General features: G+C 39.4%; 1 protein-coding gene across 2 annotated transcripts; it reads left to right on the top strand.

Moving 5' to 3' along the window:
- The first annotated feature begins 377 nt into the window (after positions 1-377).
- Positions 378-13,458, top strand: LOC119897031 (GA-binding protein subunit beta-1-like). Of its 2 annotated transcripts, XM_038710547.1 has the most exons (8): positions 382-555; positions 1,534-1,641; positions 3,676-3,843; positions 5,651-5,845; positions 8,265-8,373; positions 8,938-9,102; positions 10,092-10,213; positions 10,718-13,458. In XM_038710547.1, exons 2-8 carry the CDS (start codon positions 1,534-1,536, stop codon positions 11,156-11,158), a joined length of 1,308 nt encoding a protein of 435 aa, XP_038566475.1. In that variant the 5' UTR covers positions 382-555; the 3' UTR covers positions 11,159-13,458. The 2 variants fall into 2 exon arrangements, with proteins under 2 accessions (XP_038566476.1, XP_038566475.1); XM_038710548.1 differs by lacking the exon at positions 5,651-5,845 and having other exon boundaries at positions 378-555.
- The last annotated feature ends 1,835 nt before the right edge of the window (positions 13,459-15,293 follow it).

The raw sequence follows: 15,293 nt of genomic DNA, 5'->3' as shown, positions 1-15,293 counted from the left end.
AAGTTTTTATAACCTCTCTGTTCTATTGTAGGCCTAAAAGTTCCACTGATGTGACACTGTATTAAGAGTAGCTTAATAGATTGGGACCATAATTAGCCATTTCTTGACAACACATGTATAAACATATCACTGAATAATTTTTATTAAACACTTACAGCCAACATGTTTAATGAATAAAGATATTATTTTCCAAAACGCTGGAATAAAGAATAAATGCAAAATGGGAAAATTCGGGATGCGCAGACGTTTAAAGGGTCAAGTTCACTAAAAATAACAAAGCTAAAACCGGATTTTACCCTCAAAATAAAAGCATAAACTTATTGATTCACCATACGTCATCTTTTGTCATTTATTTTGGAGGGTCCAGCCGGAAACATCCACGTTTCAATCTGCCATACTTGCCACGTCGCCGCCATTTTTGATCCCCAAATAATAAGAACAAATATTTTGTTTTTGCGAAGAAGTTATGAAAGTGCAAGTTATCAATTAACTAACTTAACGTACATCAGAAATCAGTGGGACCAATAAATATTCGTTTGACATCGTCGTTTGGAGGCAAGTATACCACCATATAATTATTAATACGAATTCATTATTTTATAGCTAAGTTAAACAGAATTGAAATATGATGAGCTAACAGTGTTAAACACGGATGGCAACGGCACTATTAGCAAGTTAGCATTCTATTGTTGTTATTGTCAGATTAGGGATAAAAGGCTGTGGAAGTGTGACGATATTTATATATATATACATAGACGTTATTATCAGTAAATATCTAGCTGAGTTGTCCTCTTCCCTGATGTCTGGAGCATTGACCAACGTTAGCGGATGTGGAAATAGCTAATTTGCTAGCCGCACTTCCACCGGAACAAACTTAAGTTACCTAATTTGGTGTCAAAATATAATTTTAAGTGATCGTCCATGCATCTTCTTCGTATTTTATCGAGTGAGAATTGTTGTGTATTGTTACAGCTTGTCTGTCTAATAACGGGGCAAGCCGTATGGAGCAGAGTCAAGCTTTCACATGTGTGTGTCAAAAGTGATATATATTTTTTCATCTTTGCAAGGAGTTGATTGATTCTGCCATCATACGAATGAATTATACAAATCAATGGGTACACCAGTTGTGTGTTTGAATTTTCAGTTTGTATACTATAATTATTTCCTATGTTCACTAACGTTACCACTGCAATTACTCACACATTAACGTTAACTTACAGTAACTGAGAATGGTCGAACGCTTTGTTGGATAAATGACTTATATGATTAGTCGGTTATGTTGTTGGTTCATTATCTGTTGATCGACATTGAAAGTTTTGGCATAAAATTAAAAGATATTGGGACGTTTGTGAAGATCAAAATTTGTGCAAAACATTAGCTCAACATAAGACAAACTAGTATTAAAATACTGTGCATTATGGACATTTTCCTCGAAGGAAACAATACAAACAGTTGAATCAACTTGCGCTCAGCTGAAATGTTTCTCCTGGTCTGTCCTGATTGTGAGATACTGTTTCTCCTACCTGCCAGCAGATGTCACTGGTGTATCTCGGGCAGCGGCTGCTGGAGGCTGCGCGAACCGGACATGATGACGATGTCAAAGCTCTGATGGCCAATGGGGCTCCTTTCACCACAGACTGGGTGAGGCTGAAATGCTTTAATTATGGAATAATCTTCACCCTAATCCGTAATGACACGAGTGTGAACGCTCATCTGTCAGCTCTTTATTGTCGTGTTGGATTTGTCGCCAGTGTCGGGTTACAGTAATGCTGATGCTGCTCATTTAATACAGTAAAAAAACATTAAGCACACACTTAATGAAGGGAAAAAACTAAACTTAGATACTGTGAGAGTTCTGTCTTTACTGTAATCTGTCTGCCTGTACACGTCTATCTTTCATACTTTATCACTGTTGTAAAGAGGAAAAACTGCATGTAGGTGTAGGCTAACAAGGTTGCTATGTAATGAAATTGATCAGTTACAGTGTCACATGAGTACAACACTTGAAATAAGTTGCACATAAAATAAACTGCCTATACTTTGCATATAATATAATAACCACATGTCTGTAAAACCTATAGTCAAGGACTGAAATTAACTAATTACCTATTAATCTACCTGTTATTTTTTTTCTATTAATCTATTACTAATTTGTTCTACAATAAATCAGATAATAGTGAAACATTTTCCTCACAATGTTGTAAAGCTCAAGATGATGTCATCAAATGTCATATTTTTTGTCTGACCAACAGTCCAGTACTTAAAGATAATCAGCTTACGGTCACATAAGACAAAAAAAGCAGCAAATCCTCCAAACTGAGAAGCTTAAAAATGACAAACAATGAATAATTTAATGATTGTTAAAAAAGGTGCCCATTGTTTTTCTGTCAGTTGACTAATGAACTTATTGTTTCACCTGAACTATTCCACATTTTACACAGGCACTCAGATATACAGTAAGTCAAATAGCAAACGGGATACAAGTAGTTCATTACATATTTTATAGTGATGCATTGCACCATAATGTACAGTGTCTATGTTTAATTTTATTCTTATTTGTATTTTTAATTAATTGAATTGGCCTGCAAAACCTATAAAATGATTATCTTTATATACTTATTACAATAATGAAAGTTGTTTTAAATAATTTAGATTAGATAAAAATACTTCATAACAAAATCCACAGGCACCTTCTCTGACTCTTATTATCATATCTATTTATAACATTCATTTATTATTTACTGCTCACAGGCACTGTGTACACCACTAATGCAGTTTTATTGAAATTTCTCTACACTACCTGTATCTTGTATACCAATACAGATAACAGATTAGAGGGTGTCAAATGATTCAAATTTAAAGAGGAGTGATGTCATTCATCTGTGACAATGTACTGTACACAGAAGAGTAGTTGCAGTATGAAAGGGCACATGATTTAGTGGTTTATGCCGCATTCACATGATGTCTGCATTTTAAAGTAAGGGGAGAAATAGGAGCTCGCACCTATTTAATTTTTTAGAACGACATCATCACAAATCATTTATATGTATGAATTCAAACTCCACCATTAATGAAATGTAACAGATTCGTCACGCCTGTCCTAAGTAAAGCTGACTGCGTAAATATAACATGATAATTTAGATTTCTATTACCTTGGAGTGTCAGCATTGGTGGATTAGCTGTCTTGTGTGCCGCAGTGTATGCTGCAGAGGGGGAGACTTCACTTTTAGGCCTTTGACAAACTCCTACATTTTCTGGCTTGGGTTTAAACTACAGACTTTTAACAAAAAGACAAATGTTACAAACTACAAACTGTTTACCTGTGGAAAGAAATTTTCGAGTTGTATTATGACCTGTACAACAGACTGAATGTCAGGATATCTGTCCCTCTGCTGCATTTATTTTAACTCAACCTTTTTAATGCTTTTCAGTTAGGATTGAGTCATCCTTAAAATCTAAGACTAACACAACAGTAGCCTAAAGGTGTGAGAAATGAGGATGGAAGTCAGACATTTGAGCTTCTGACCTGAAGATGATTGAGATTTACTTTCATTGACTACTATCGAGTTTCACTTTCCCTGGATTAAGATAATAAAAATCATCTCACAAATCTTATCGCCTCCAGCTGCTCCTTTACAAATCGTGTTCCCTCTCTCTCTCCGCTTTTCCCTCCAGCTGGGCTCGTCGCCGCTGCATCTCGCAGCCCAGTACGGTCATCGCTCCACTGCCGAGGTGCTACTGCGTGCCGGTGTCAGCAGGGACGCCCGAACCAAAGTGGACAAGACCCCTCTTCACATGGCCGCCTCAGAGGGCCACTCCATCATAGTGGACCTGTTAGTGCAGGTGAGGAGAGAAATCTGTTTCAGTGCAGTTATGGTGTTGTATTGTGATGATATGACCATACTGTGTTATGGTTTTACATATTGTCAAAATTAATGATTATGAGCTGTAATTAACATGGTAATAATATACACTCACCGGCCACTTTATTAGATACACCTGCTCAATTGCTTGTTAACACAAATAGCTAATCAGCCAATCACATGGCAGCAACTTAGCATTTAGGCTTGTAGACATGGTCAAGACAACTTTCTGACGTTTAAATTGAGCATCAGAATGGGGGAGAAAGGGGATTTAAGTGACTTTGAACGGTGCATGGTTGTTGGTGCCAGACTGAGTATTCTTCTGAGTATTTCAGAAACTGCTGATCTACTGGGATTTTCACGAACAACTATCTCTAGCGTTTACAGAGAATGGTCTGAAAAAGAGAAAATATCCTGTGAGCAGCATTTGTGTGGACGAAAATGCATTGTTGATGTCAGAGGTCAGAGGAGAATGGGCAGACTGGTTCAAGATGAGATGGGTTACAGCAGCAGAAGAACACACCGGATGCCACTCCTGTCAGCTAAGAACAGGAAACTGTGGCTACAATTCGCACAGGCTCACCAAAATTGGACAATAGAAGACTTGACAAACATTGCCTGGTCTGATGAGTCTCAATTTCAGCAGCGACTTTCAGATGTTTTGGTCAGAATTTGGCCTGAACAACATGAAAGCATGTAACCATCCTACCCTGTATTAGGCTGGTGAGTTCACTGTACTCCACTGGCCTCCACAGTCACCAGATCTCAATCCAGTAGAGCACCTTTGGGATGTGGCAGAACGGGAGATTCGCATTGTGGATGTGCAGCCGACAAATCTGCAGCAACGTGCAATATGGACCAAAGTCTCTGAGGAATGTTTCCAACACCTTGTTGAAAGTATGCCACAGAGAATTAAGGAAGTTCTGAAGGCAAAAGGGGGGTGGAGTTGATGGCGCAATGGATAAGATGCCTGCCTTTGGTGTGAGAGACCCAGTTTCAATCCCCCACTGTGACCCAACCACCATTGTGTCCCTGAATAGGTCACTGAAATTTTTGTTTTATGTTTTAAGTGTGAAGAGTTCTGATGAAATACAGATGACATCACTGAGGATCAGTGTGATCATTTAATATGATTTTCCAGTTGTATAGTGTGATATACTATACTATATACTACATATATATATATACACTGCATGGCCAAAAGCATATCGAACATTACCTCCATATGTGATTGTGACATTTCATTTCATTCCCCAAACATTTTGAAAACTGGCTGCATGGATTTGTTGCCATTCAGTGCACAAGAGCATCGTTGAAAAAATACACCGATATTGGCTGATAAGGTCTGGTTCTCAGTTAGCGCTCCAATTAATTCCAAAGGTGCTGGACTGGCTTAAGGTCAGGGCTCTGTAGCAATAGGTCTCACCTGATTGAGACTGTGTTCCTTACATTACTTACTTACTATAGAGTAAAAGTGTTAAAGATGACCTTGGATTTAGTGTATGAAATTGCGCACCAAAAAGCCATCAACTGTTTTGTAATCTTTTTGGGGATACAAACATTTGCAAATTGGCCAATGTTTCAGAGACTTCAGCATGTGTTTTAAATGAACTTGTTACACTGTTTTCAACATTTTTAGTTGGTGTACACTCCACCTTACCGACCTTACATTTCCTACCTGCCACAGACACCTTTCTTCATCATTTCTCATAACTTCCTCTTTGTCTCCCTGTTTTTTGGGGTTCTTTCCTTTTCTCACCACTGGGGGGTGTGGTGCATCTGTGCAGAACGGCGCCGACATCAACGCCAAAGACATGCTGAAGATGACGGCGCTGCACTGGGCGGCTCAGCACGGCCACAGGGAGGTGGCGGAGCTCCTGCTGAGGTACGGCGCAGACATCCACTGCCTCAGCAAGTTCGACAAGACGCCCTTCGACATCGCCATGGATACCAGTGACACTGAGCTGATGATCCTGCTACAGGTGGACGGATGGAGGGTGGGGATGGGGAGAGACAGGGACATCCTGAGAGAGATATAGACAAATGTCAGACAGTGAATGTCAGACAAAGAGACAGATGAAGGAGAGAGAGACAAGAATGTATGCAGACGTGTAAATGGAGATGAGAGAAAGGAAAGAGAAGAAGAGACGTGATGAAGACGATGAGGGAGAGGAATGCAGGGAAGAGAAATTGATGAGGGGGAAGAAATAGCTGTAAGGACAGACAACTGAGATGAAGAGGAAGGGTGAGGCATGCATGGGAGGAGGACAGACAACTGAGATGAAGAGGAAGGGTGAGGCATGCATGGGAGGAGGACAGAAAAGCAGAGACGAGTCATCTCGGTTTCTGTTGGCGTCTCAAACACTTTGCTGCAAGTTTAAAAAACAAGATAACAGAACAGGAGACATTCGAAAAAACAAAGAAAATGACCAAGCATTTTCAGCCAAGGCAGTTCAAAATGAAGATGCGGAGGAGAAACGGCGAGAGAGATGGACAGATAGATGAAGGCGGGGAAGACAAGGAGACATAGATGGATGAATGTGGGGCTTGTGAGAGAGGCAAGGAGAGATTGTATAAGATGGACAAAGATAAGGGGGGAGAAAGAAGAGCACTGGGGGAGCCGAGGAGATTAAAACAAAGACAGAAAGAGAAGGAGAATAAGAAGACAAAAGTGCGAGACTGCAGGCGCAGACAGGTTTGCACAATGCCTCTGTGATTTCAAAAATACGTTTGATGTTTCCTAAGTGAGACTATCGAAGCTCCAGTCGGACTCCCACCGGCGTTGCTATGGTTTCAGTGCCCATGTAGCCTCTCTCTATCAGTCAGCCATGTTGCAAACAGTTCACACCCGCGTTTAGACACCATTTTACACAAGATCGGATTAGACGTCGTCTTTGAAAACATAAAGAAGCCACACTAATAATTAGAATAACAGAATTGGGGTTGAGTATTATGTTGAAATTAGTAGACACAGTATTTGTAAAAATGAGATTCTAAAAGGCCCACGTGCGCGCCTACCGAGGCCTTATGTAACAGAGGTGTGTGTGGGCCTTCAGGTGGTACGTAGGAGGTTCTAGTTAGCATTAGATAACTCCTCTCCTTGGACAGGACTCTTGAACTAGCCAGGACAAAGATAGTAGGGCCTCGAGCAAAAGCAGCTGGTCGAACCATGCAAGATGGGTGCATAGGGCACTGACACATGTTTATGAAACATAAACACCCACCTTGGCCATGAGTCTGAAATGCTCCCCTGAGGTTGGCGTTTGAAAGAGCTGAATCACTATAAGTGCACCATGATATGCGTTTATTATCTGAAATAAACTTACTGCTGTGCCCTGATGAAGTAAAGGACTTTAGCTGCCAAAACAAAAATGGAAATGGTGTGCCTTTTTTAAAAGGGTGAGACAAAGACATAAACCCACAAAAATGTTTTTAGAAAATAGTGACATTGGTTCTCTCTCTTATTAAATCTGTGCAGATAAAATGTCTCCTTCAGATGAAATCACTGCCGATGCTCCAAGATGCCAAACTGCACTGAAAATGCAAATCAGTGCATAAACAATGAAACAAACTATTAGATTTAAACCTCAGCCTACACCTATTACAGCCACCTTATTTTATCCATCATTAACCACATGATTACCTTTGGTCGGGAAATGGGCCACTTTTTAAAAAGAGAGAGAGAGTCATACCATCAGTGAAATGACTCTCACTGATTTCTCACTTTCAGCTGCACCTGCAATTCTCTTTCTAACAGAATTAAACTAGTGGCTAAAAGTGTCATTTGGAATTACAGAATACTGATATTCGACTTTGTATGAGTGATGTCAACTAAAGACACCAATAATAGATGAATGTTATGTTATCTTAGTTTCAGATAGATGAAAATTGAAACTGAATTGGTAGAGTCCTATTTTATACATCAAAGTGTTTTAAGTGTTTAATTTAATTTTATGCCTGTCATTTTTTAATTCTCTCATAGCTGCGTTTTGGCCGCAGAAGGCATCTGTGTTCAGTCCCTAATACACTATTAGGGACTAGTATAGTGGAACATTTAACAGCTTAAGACCCAGATATTTCCCCAAGGAATTGGTGGAGAGCAAAACAGAGCTAAAAAGAGAGTAAATGTTGGACTTGCATTCATCAGATAGACACATATCTAAATGAATGCTAATGTTGCTCCATAACTGCTGGAGTGTACACGGGCAGTTGTTAGCTAACATGTTTGCCATCTCACAGTTATTGCAGGTTTAAACACTTTACTGTTATGGGTTAGCGCAGAGTTCCTACTCCAATTTCATTTGAAATGTTCTCACTCGTATGCAACAGAACACTTTGTAAATTATCATTAACTGCTAGATAATTTAGGATAACCACAGCTCCTGTTATGTGTGTGCACAGGACAGCATGCAGAATCAGGTAAACATCAACCCAGAGTCCCACTACATGATCCCTGCTGGTGGGCTGGTCAACCTCTCAGAGCTGATCGCCACCACCAAGACCACTGCAGGTAGGCCGTGCACATGCATCACTTGTGTTTAGGTGCAGTGCTAAGTGACAAAAATGCAGAATAACCAGCAGGTGGAAAGGGGTGTGAAATTCAAATTTGTGCAGGTGAGAAAACCTGTTTTATTTCGATAGACATAATCATATCTGACAAACAACAAACACCTGGACTGGACACCGTCAAGAAAAGAAACCAAATGGCAGACAGTTGTGGAACAGCAATTACGAATTGCCAAAATCTTATTTTGTAAAAATGAATGGAACTGGAAAAGGGACAAAGAAGGAGGCACATTCAATAAACCATATTGTTCATCCACCCATTCACTCCTTTCATTTCACCCACGTTTCTCTTAAACCTGTCAGAATAATAATAACTTTGAAATGTCTTTATCCATCTACAAAGTGTTTTAAAATGTGAACCGGTAAAACTTTTGTCGTTCTTTTCTTTTAGTGGTTCTTTGTGGTTGTGTAACATTCTGGCCCTGGTTCATTTTGTACAGCAGCATAATGTGGAGTAGTGCTTGGCAACGGCTGTTATCTAACAATACAAGCCAACTGTTGTCTTCAGGCAAGTCAGAGGATGCCATGGCTGCCGAGTCGGTGGAAACAACCATTCAGCATGTGGTGGGCGATGGCGGGCAGAGGGTCATTACCATATTGACAGACCAACACAGCAACCTGCAGCCAGCGGCCCTGGGCCAACAGTTCATCATCACCCTGCAGGGGCAGCAGAGTGAGTGGGCAACACACAGGCTCAGGACTCAATACTTCAATACTGGTCAGGACCCAACTGAGAACAGGGGTGCGCTAACGTGGCAAGTTTCTAAAAAGGCAGAAATATACCATAAATAAAAATAAGACGCATATCAGCTATCAGCCAGTTAGATTATAACAGTTCTGCAGACTTTAAACACAGACGCTGTGGAGAATTCTCACAGTAAAAGCAGCTCGGAATAGTTCAGACAACCTTAAGACGACATTGCAGTTTGCGTTTACTTGAATGTTGAATTCAAACGTGACCCATTTAAAACTTTAGAACGAATCCTGAATACATATTACTGTAAGTGGTGAAAAAAGTTGCTTATTAAAAGGGTTTATATGTGATGGAAAAATACAAAACAGATGCATTATAATCAGTGTCTTGCGACTACTTGACACCTTGAAGCTCTAGTAAAGCATTGTCTATTTCACAGTAGTGTCTAAATATTACTAATACCATATTACAACCATAGACTATATAAAATGAAAGAAGGAACATAAAGCCCATTAAGTTATTTACAAACTTAAATTTGAGTACAAGGGAAAAGGCCCAGTGGGTAATATAACAGAACCTACCCTCTGTCTAAAGACAAATGGAAAATAAACTGCACTCCCTTTTCCAAAATAAAATACAATAGGGGCAAACACCCCTGCTCTTTAGTGTGCATATGTACTGTATGAAAAGTAGGTGTGTAAGCATTTGCACACAAAATTAAACCTGGCCCAGCAACAAGCTAGCTTATAAGCAAGTGCCTCAGAAACAGTTTACGAGCTAGTTTTACACACAAGTCTACTGTTAGAACAGTACACACACACACACACACACACACACACACACACACACACACACACACACATACAGTACATCGTCCGAGACAGCAACACAAGTAAACAAGAAAATGTGAAATAAATCTGACTGTGCATGAGACCCTTCTCATACACTTTTCTCTTTTGTGGTCGCAGTGGTGGCTTTGCCAGCTAGTGCAATCTCAGATGATGTGGTGGTAGAGAAGCCTCGGCAGCCCATGCCCACACGCAAGAGGAAGATAAACCCGGCAGCCAATCACATCAGCCTAAAAAACAAGGTAAACCAGGAGTATTTGTAACTTTAAATAATACAACACCTTGAGTTGTTAGTGATGATGGTGTGAACATGCTTGCCATCTCTACTACATAGGCATGTGGTTTATAAGTTGGAAGCTTGCATTTGGCATGATTTGAGTCTGTTTAAAGCCCATTTTAATCAACATTAAAACATACTGATACTGAAATTACTTAAAGGCGTAACATTAGCAAAGTTCTTGGTGTCTCCAGCATTTCACTTTCTCACAGCAACTATAGAAAAAAAGACATAAATAACACAACACACCATAGAGCTATTTAGCCATTATGATATCATGTACCTAAATAGAGTCACAATGGTCAAAAACGTTTTGTTTGTTGTAAAACATGATATAATTTCAGTCACTGCGTTAATCTGACTACGAAAAACTACGAAAGAATGATCATGACACACCAAAATCTACAAAAGCAAATTTAATTTAATATGATGCTTTAACCACTAATCTGTTTTATTTTATTTCCGGAAGGTGAAAGAAAGTCACAAGCAGCTGGAGCAGCAGCTGCAGGAAGCCAAACTTAAGGCTCAAGAGTACCAACAGCAACTCCTGCAAAAGGAGCAGGAGGCCGAGCAGTATCGAATCAAACTAGAGCAGGCCATAGCCACCAGTAACAGCATCAAAAACGCCACTACTGCGACGACAGTTACCTTAAACAGCGGTGCTACATTGAAGCTGGAGGAGGAGGAGGTACTGATAGAGCAGCAGCTAGGGATGGAAGAGGTGAAAGAAGGGGAGATGAAAGACACGGAGGAGGAGGGGGAGGTCATCAGTGAACTTAAAGAAAATGAAACTTTTGTGAATGAGGGCGCGCTGGATCTGGAGGTTGATGGTACAGAGGAACCACACAAGTCTTTGTCCTGTCGACGAGGCAGACGGAGAGGCAGAGGCAGAGGGGGAAGCAGACACTAGCTGACATGTTTTGTAATCTATTTAATTATTATTTTATAACCTTTTGTAAAAGATGGGGGAAAAGTATATATATATATATATATATATATATATATATAGGAAGACTTTTGTAAATATGTCAAGATAAACTTACCTCTTACCTCTTTATCTCACCTGTAATTTCATCACCAGACTCCCAACTGGATGGTAGCTGAGCTTTTTTGTCCTTTACTTACCAATGCACCACTGAATATTACATCCCAACATTTTGAAAAAATGGTAAAAGTAGACAACTTAGGTTAAGAGAAAGGTTATGAACAAATATATTTTCATTGATATGGCAGGTTAAACTTGCAATTCATTGTAGTTTGTTTGATATGTGCTAGGGCACCTGCAACAGATGCACATCCTGACAGGTACATTACTGATCTTCACCCTTTCTAAATACTTAAAGCTGCATGAACGGTGCACAAGATCTCCACAACAAGCTGCCTGAGCTTTTAGCTGTAAACAGCTGCTTGTAAAAAATGAGCCAATCAAATGTATGTAAGATTAAGATTTATCTTCCTGTGCCAGACAATAGGGACAAAGTGGCCACAAAGATGGTAACAAGCACAGATTAGACTATATAACAACTCTCAAGTCTGACAAATGTTAAGTTATTGCTCCAAGCGATCACAGCGGATGGTTAATCAGTCACTAGTGATTGATTAAGGAAAAAAATAACACTCCAAAAAGAAATCGGTTGAACTGAAGATGAAATTAATTAATCAGGCTAGGTTTGGCACTCCAAGAGACCCCTTTCATATAACACACATCTGATTCATTGTTAATATAAAAAATATTGATTTGTGGAGCTTAAATGGGTCAAATGGCAAATTTAAGTGACAACATTTAATCCTGCTGTTAAGTATGACAACAAACTGAGCGACATGCAGCTGAGGCCTTGAACTGGAGATGTGGCGGTTTGTAGCGGCCATCCTGTACATTACAGGACACCCGACCAGATTTTATTTCATGTCGCATTGTTTTGTTTCTAAAGTAAAATACTTCTCCCTGCCAGTACAGTAGAATACGTGTAGTACAGAATACGTGTGTTTGTAATGGAGAAAAAAACTAAGCACCCCGATTCCTCTACATTTTCTTGTCATTCATTATTCTGTGTTGTTTTTTGTAGAATTTAAGTTATTCTCAAGTCTTTGTGTTTACAGCTTTTCTTCTGATGAGGGCCCTCAGACTGTGATGTGTAACACGGTGAATGTGCCTCACTGGAGGTGCACAGTACAGTCAAAGATAATCATGAAGCAATTACAGTAAAAGCACTTCATGCTCTCTTATCCAGGGTGACCTACAGTGAGCAGATAGGAACTCTTTTGTGCTCAAGGACACTTTAACAGAACGCATGCAGTTGATGGGCACCTTATCTTTTCTAGGAATCAAACCTGTAACCTTTCAGTTTTTAGAGCAGTCTCTTTAACTACTCAGCCACCATCCTACCCAGTTCTACTGCTGTGTAATATTATGGTTTTATTTACAACAGACAGATTTGAGGTTTTTGAAGGGAAAAAAACAAAATGTGGCGCCAATTAGTCCACTAGAACAAATTAAGGAGTAGGCCAGCCTTTCTATTAATTAGTTTGCTTTTCTTACATTAATCACACAGTCCGCCTCCTCGTTATTTAAACTGTCAGGGAACAGTTGTTTTCATGTTTGCACTTAAGGGCTTTATTCACGCTGTAGCAAAAAATGTGACTTTGAAGTGTTTTTAAGGTCGAACTTGGACAACCTGTACAGAGAAACAAGTAAGCGCCTCAGAGACTAAAAAGAGTGATACATCATCATCTGAAGACACTGCTCGTTTCTTAAAGGGACACACCATTGATTTTACATAAAAAAATAATTTATTCGGTGTGGGGAATAACTACTTAGCCTGTGAAAGCACATGTATACACATGATTTTGGTCCTAACTTTCAGAATTTACTTATAATAATAATACTGTCGTTGGTCGTCGAAGTGCTGAATCATTCAGTGGAGGTGTCTCACAGTAGGTTCTAGGGCCACCATTTTTTATTGATGACCAAAGATTTCACCATGTTTCTCTCATAACTGTACAGTGTGAAGGAGCCTCAAATGTCAGAATAACTATGCCTCTGTTGCTTTAATTTTGACCATTTTTAATCTGTCTTGTGAGTCCCCAGACTTTATGGAGGCATATTATTAAATCGCTGAATTCCTCTTATAAGAATGTTATTTTTTGACCAAAATTTGTAAAATGTAATGATGTTAATGAGGCAATAAAGGGCACCCAAAAAAGAATTTATTCTGCAATTCCAGTGCAGTCCTTCCAGTGTAACCCTCTTAGGTTGAATTTAAAGCCAGATTTTCTGTGTGAATGTAGAAGGTTAATTTACTTGTAGGCTACTTGTAAATTTTGTTGAGTGGGTTTGTGGTTATGGTTTTTTAATGTGTAAGAGTAAGAGACTACATGTTTTAGAAACAAAATGTAAAACTTTTTTATAATGTTGAATAGTTTTACATCTGGAATATTTTTAAAAGAAAATTGAATCTTTTACATTTAAATAAATCTATCTTCCAGTTGGAATTGTATGTTAATGTGTAAAGATCCAAACACTTACTAGTTATTGCTTGCTATGTGCATGTGAAATTATGCAAGCATTTATGTAAATTCTCCACATTTTCTTTTTTACTGTAGCCAGTGGAAGCATTTATCCTCCAGCTGCTCTAGTGTAGCTCTCTAGTGGTCACCAGTAATGACTGTCATTATACTGGGCAGCTCCCAGTGGCCAACAGTCGGACACTGTGGTGAAAAATATCGTTGCACTCAGCTCTTTGTTCGTAAAACCCTTGAAAATGTGGGAGTGCTGGTATTTGATGTGTGTTCTTGAAAAGCTGTCTTCCTCTGATGTCCTTTGAGGGCTAAAGCAGATTGTGGCTGACATGAATCTGACAGACCAGCTCCAAACTTTCAACAAGACGTGGGAGATGGGATGACATCGCCCCTGTTTTACCCTCCTCACATAGTCTCTGTACTCTTCAGAACTGATCTCAGATAAAAACACTTCATGGCCTGGTTCCTTTCTATGTTACAGAGCGTTGAAGGCTTTATGAGCACTCATATAGCCTGACTTCACCTTGCAGGGGCCCTCAGGCTGTCCCAGAGAGACCAGGAGTGACAGCACCTCATGTGTCTAAGCCCCAAGGCTTAGAACAACATGCCTGAGAAGATATGCTAGTTGAATCAGTGTCAACTTTAGAATTACCTCTCAAAATGCAGCCATCCCTAAATTTATTTTTCCTTCCTTGTTTTATTTTTATCATAGGGATTTAGAAAATACCCCCTTATAAAACTTCCATTGTGATGCCTGCGGTCTGTTTAGCTTTTGTTGAGACTATGTAAGTAAGGTGTTATAATTATATATTTTCAGCCATGCTAGCAGCATAGCTCTAGGGATGGCAGTGTTCATCTGTTGGTCCCCCATTGAAATATCTCAAAAACTATTTGATGGATTGCTATGACATTTTGTTTGGACATTCAAGATCCCTAGAAGATGAGTCCTACTTACTTTCGTGATCCCCTGACTTGTCCTCTACCACGAGAGTGAAATTAGTGGTTTTGAGTGAAATGTTAGGACAACTGTTGAATGTATTGCCAAGAAATTCATCATCCACTCAGGATGAAATGTAATCACTTTGATGATCCCTCAACTTTCTATATAGCACCATTATCAGGGGCCGATTTCACAAAGACAGTCTTTGACTGTGGTTCAGATTTAACTAACAATCAGACCTTTAATAGTTGTCTAAATACATTCGTTGCACCATGCTCTTGACTATCTTAGGCAGGACTAACATGCCATGAATTCTGGGTAAATTGAGACTTTTTTATTTTTAACTAAAAAACATGGCTGATCGAGAAAACATGTCAAACCACTCGGCCTTAACTCCAAGGAATAAAATATTTTCCTTCTGGGAGAATTCAACAAGCTTACAATTTATGGAGAAAATTCAGTATACAGCGAAACAATAAAAACATCCAGTAGCATAAAATGAGCTGCTGTGGCTTCACTCATTAGTCAGGCTCAGGACTGTTTTTTGGACTGACAATGTGTATTTCCAACAGGTCACTGTTGCCTC

The sequence above is a fragment of the Micropterus salmoides genome, unplaced genomic scaffold (genome assembly GCF_014851395.1).
Source record: "Micropterus salmoides isolate LMB-PRFRI ecotype aquatic unplaced genomic scaffold, ASM1485139v1 Ms_hic_scaffold_11, whole genome shotgun sequence".
Taxonomy (NCBI): domain Eukaryota; kingdom Metazoa; phylum Chordata; class Actinopteri; order Centrarchiformes; family Centrarchidae; genus Micropterus; species Micropterus salmoides.
This window is presented reverse-complemented; position numbering and strand designations above follow the sequence as displayed.

What these genes read in the sequence shown, in the direction of transcription:
- LOC119897031 (XM_038710547.1), top strand. Translation starts at nt 1,534, where the DNA reads ATGTCACTGGTGTATCTCGGGCAGCGGCTGCTGGAGGCTGCGCGAACC. An exon ending in CTCCTTTCACCACAGACTGG is followed by an intron (nt 1,642 to 3,675) that starts GTGAGGCTGAAA and finishes TTTTCCCTCCAG; the next exon opens with CTGGGCTCGTCGCCGCTGCA. An exon ending in AGCTGATGATCCTGCTACAG is followed by an intron (nt 5,846 to 8,264) that starts GTGGACGGATGG and finishes GTGTGTGCACAG; the next exon opens with GACAGCATGCAGAATCAGGT.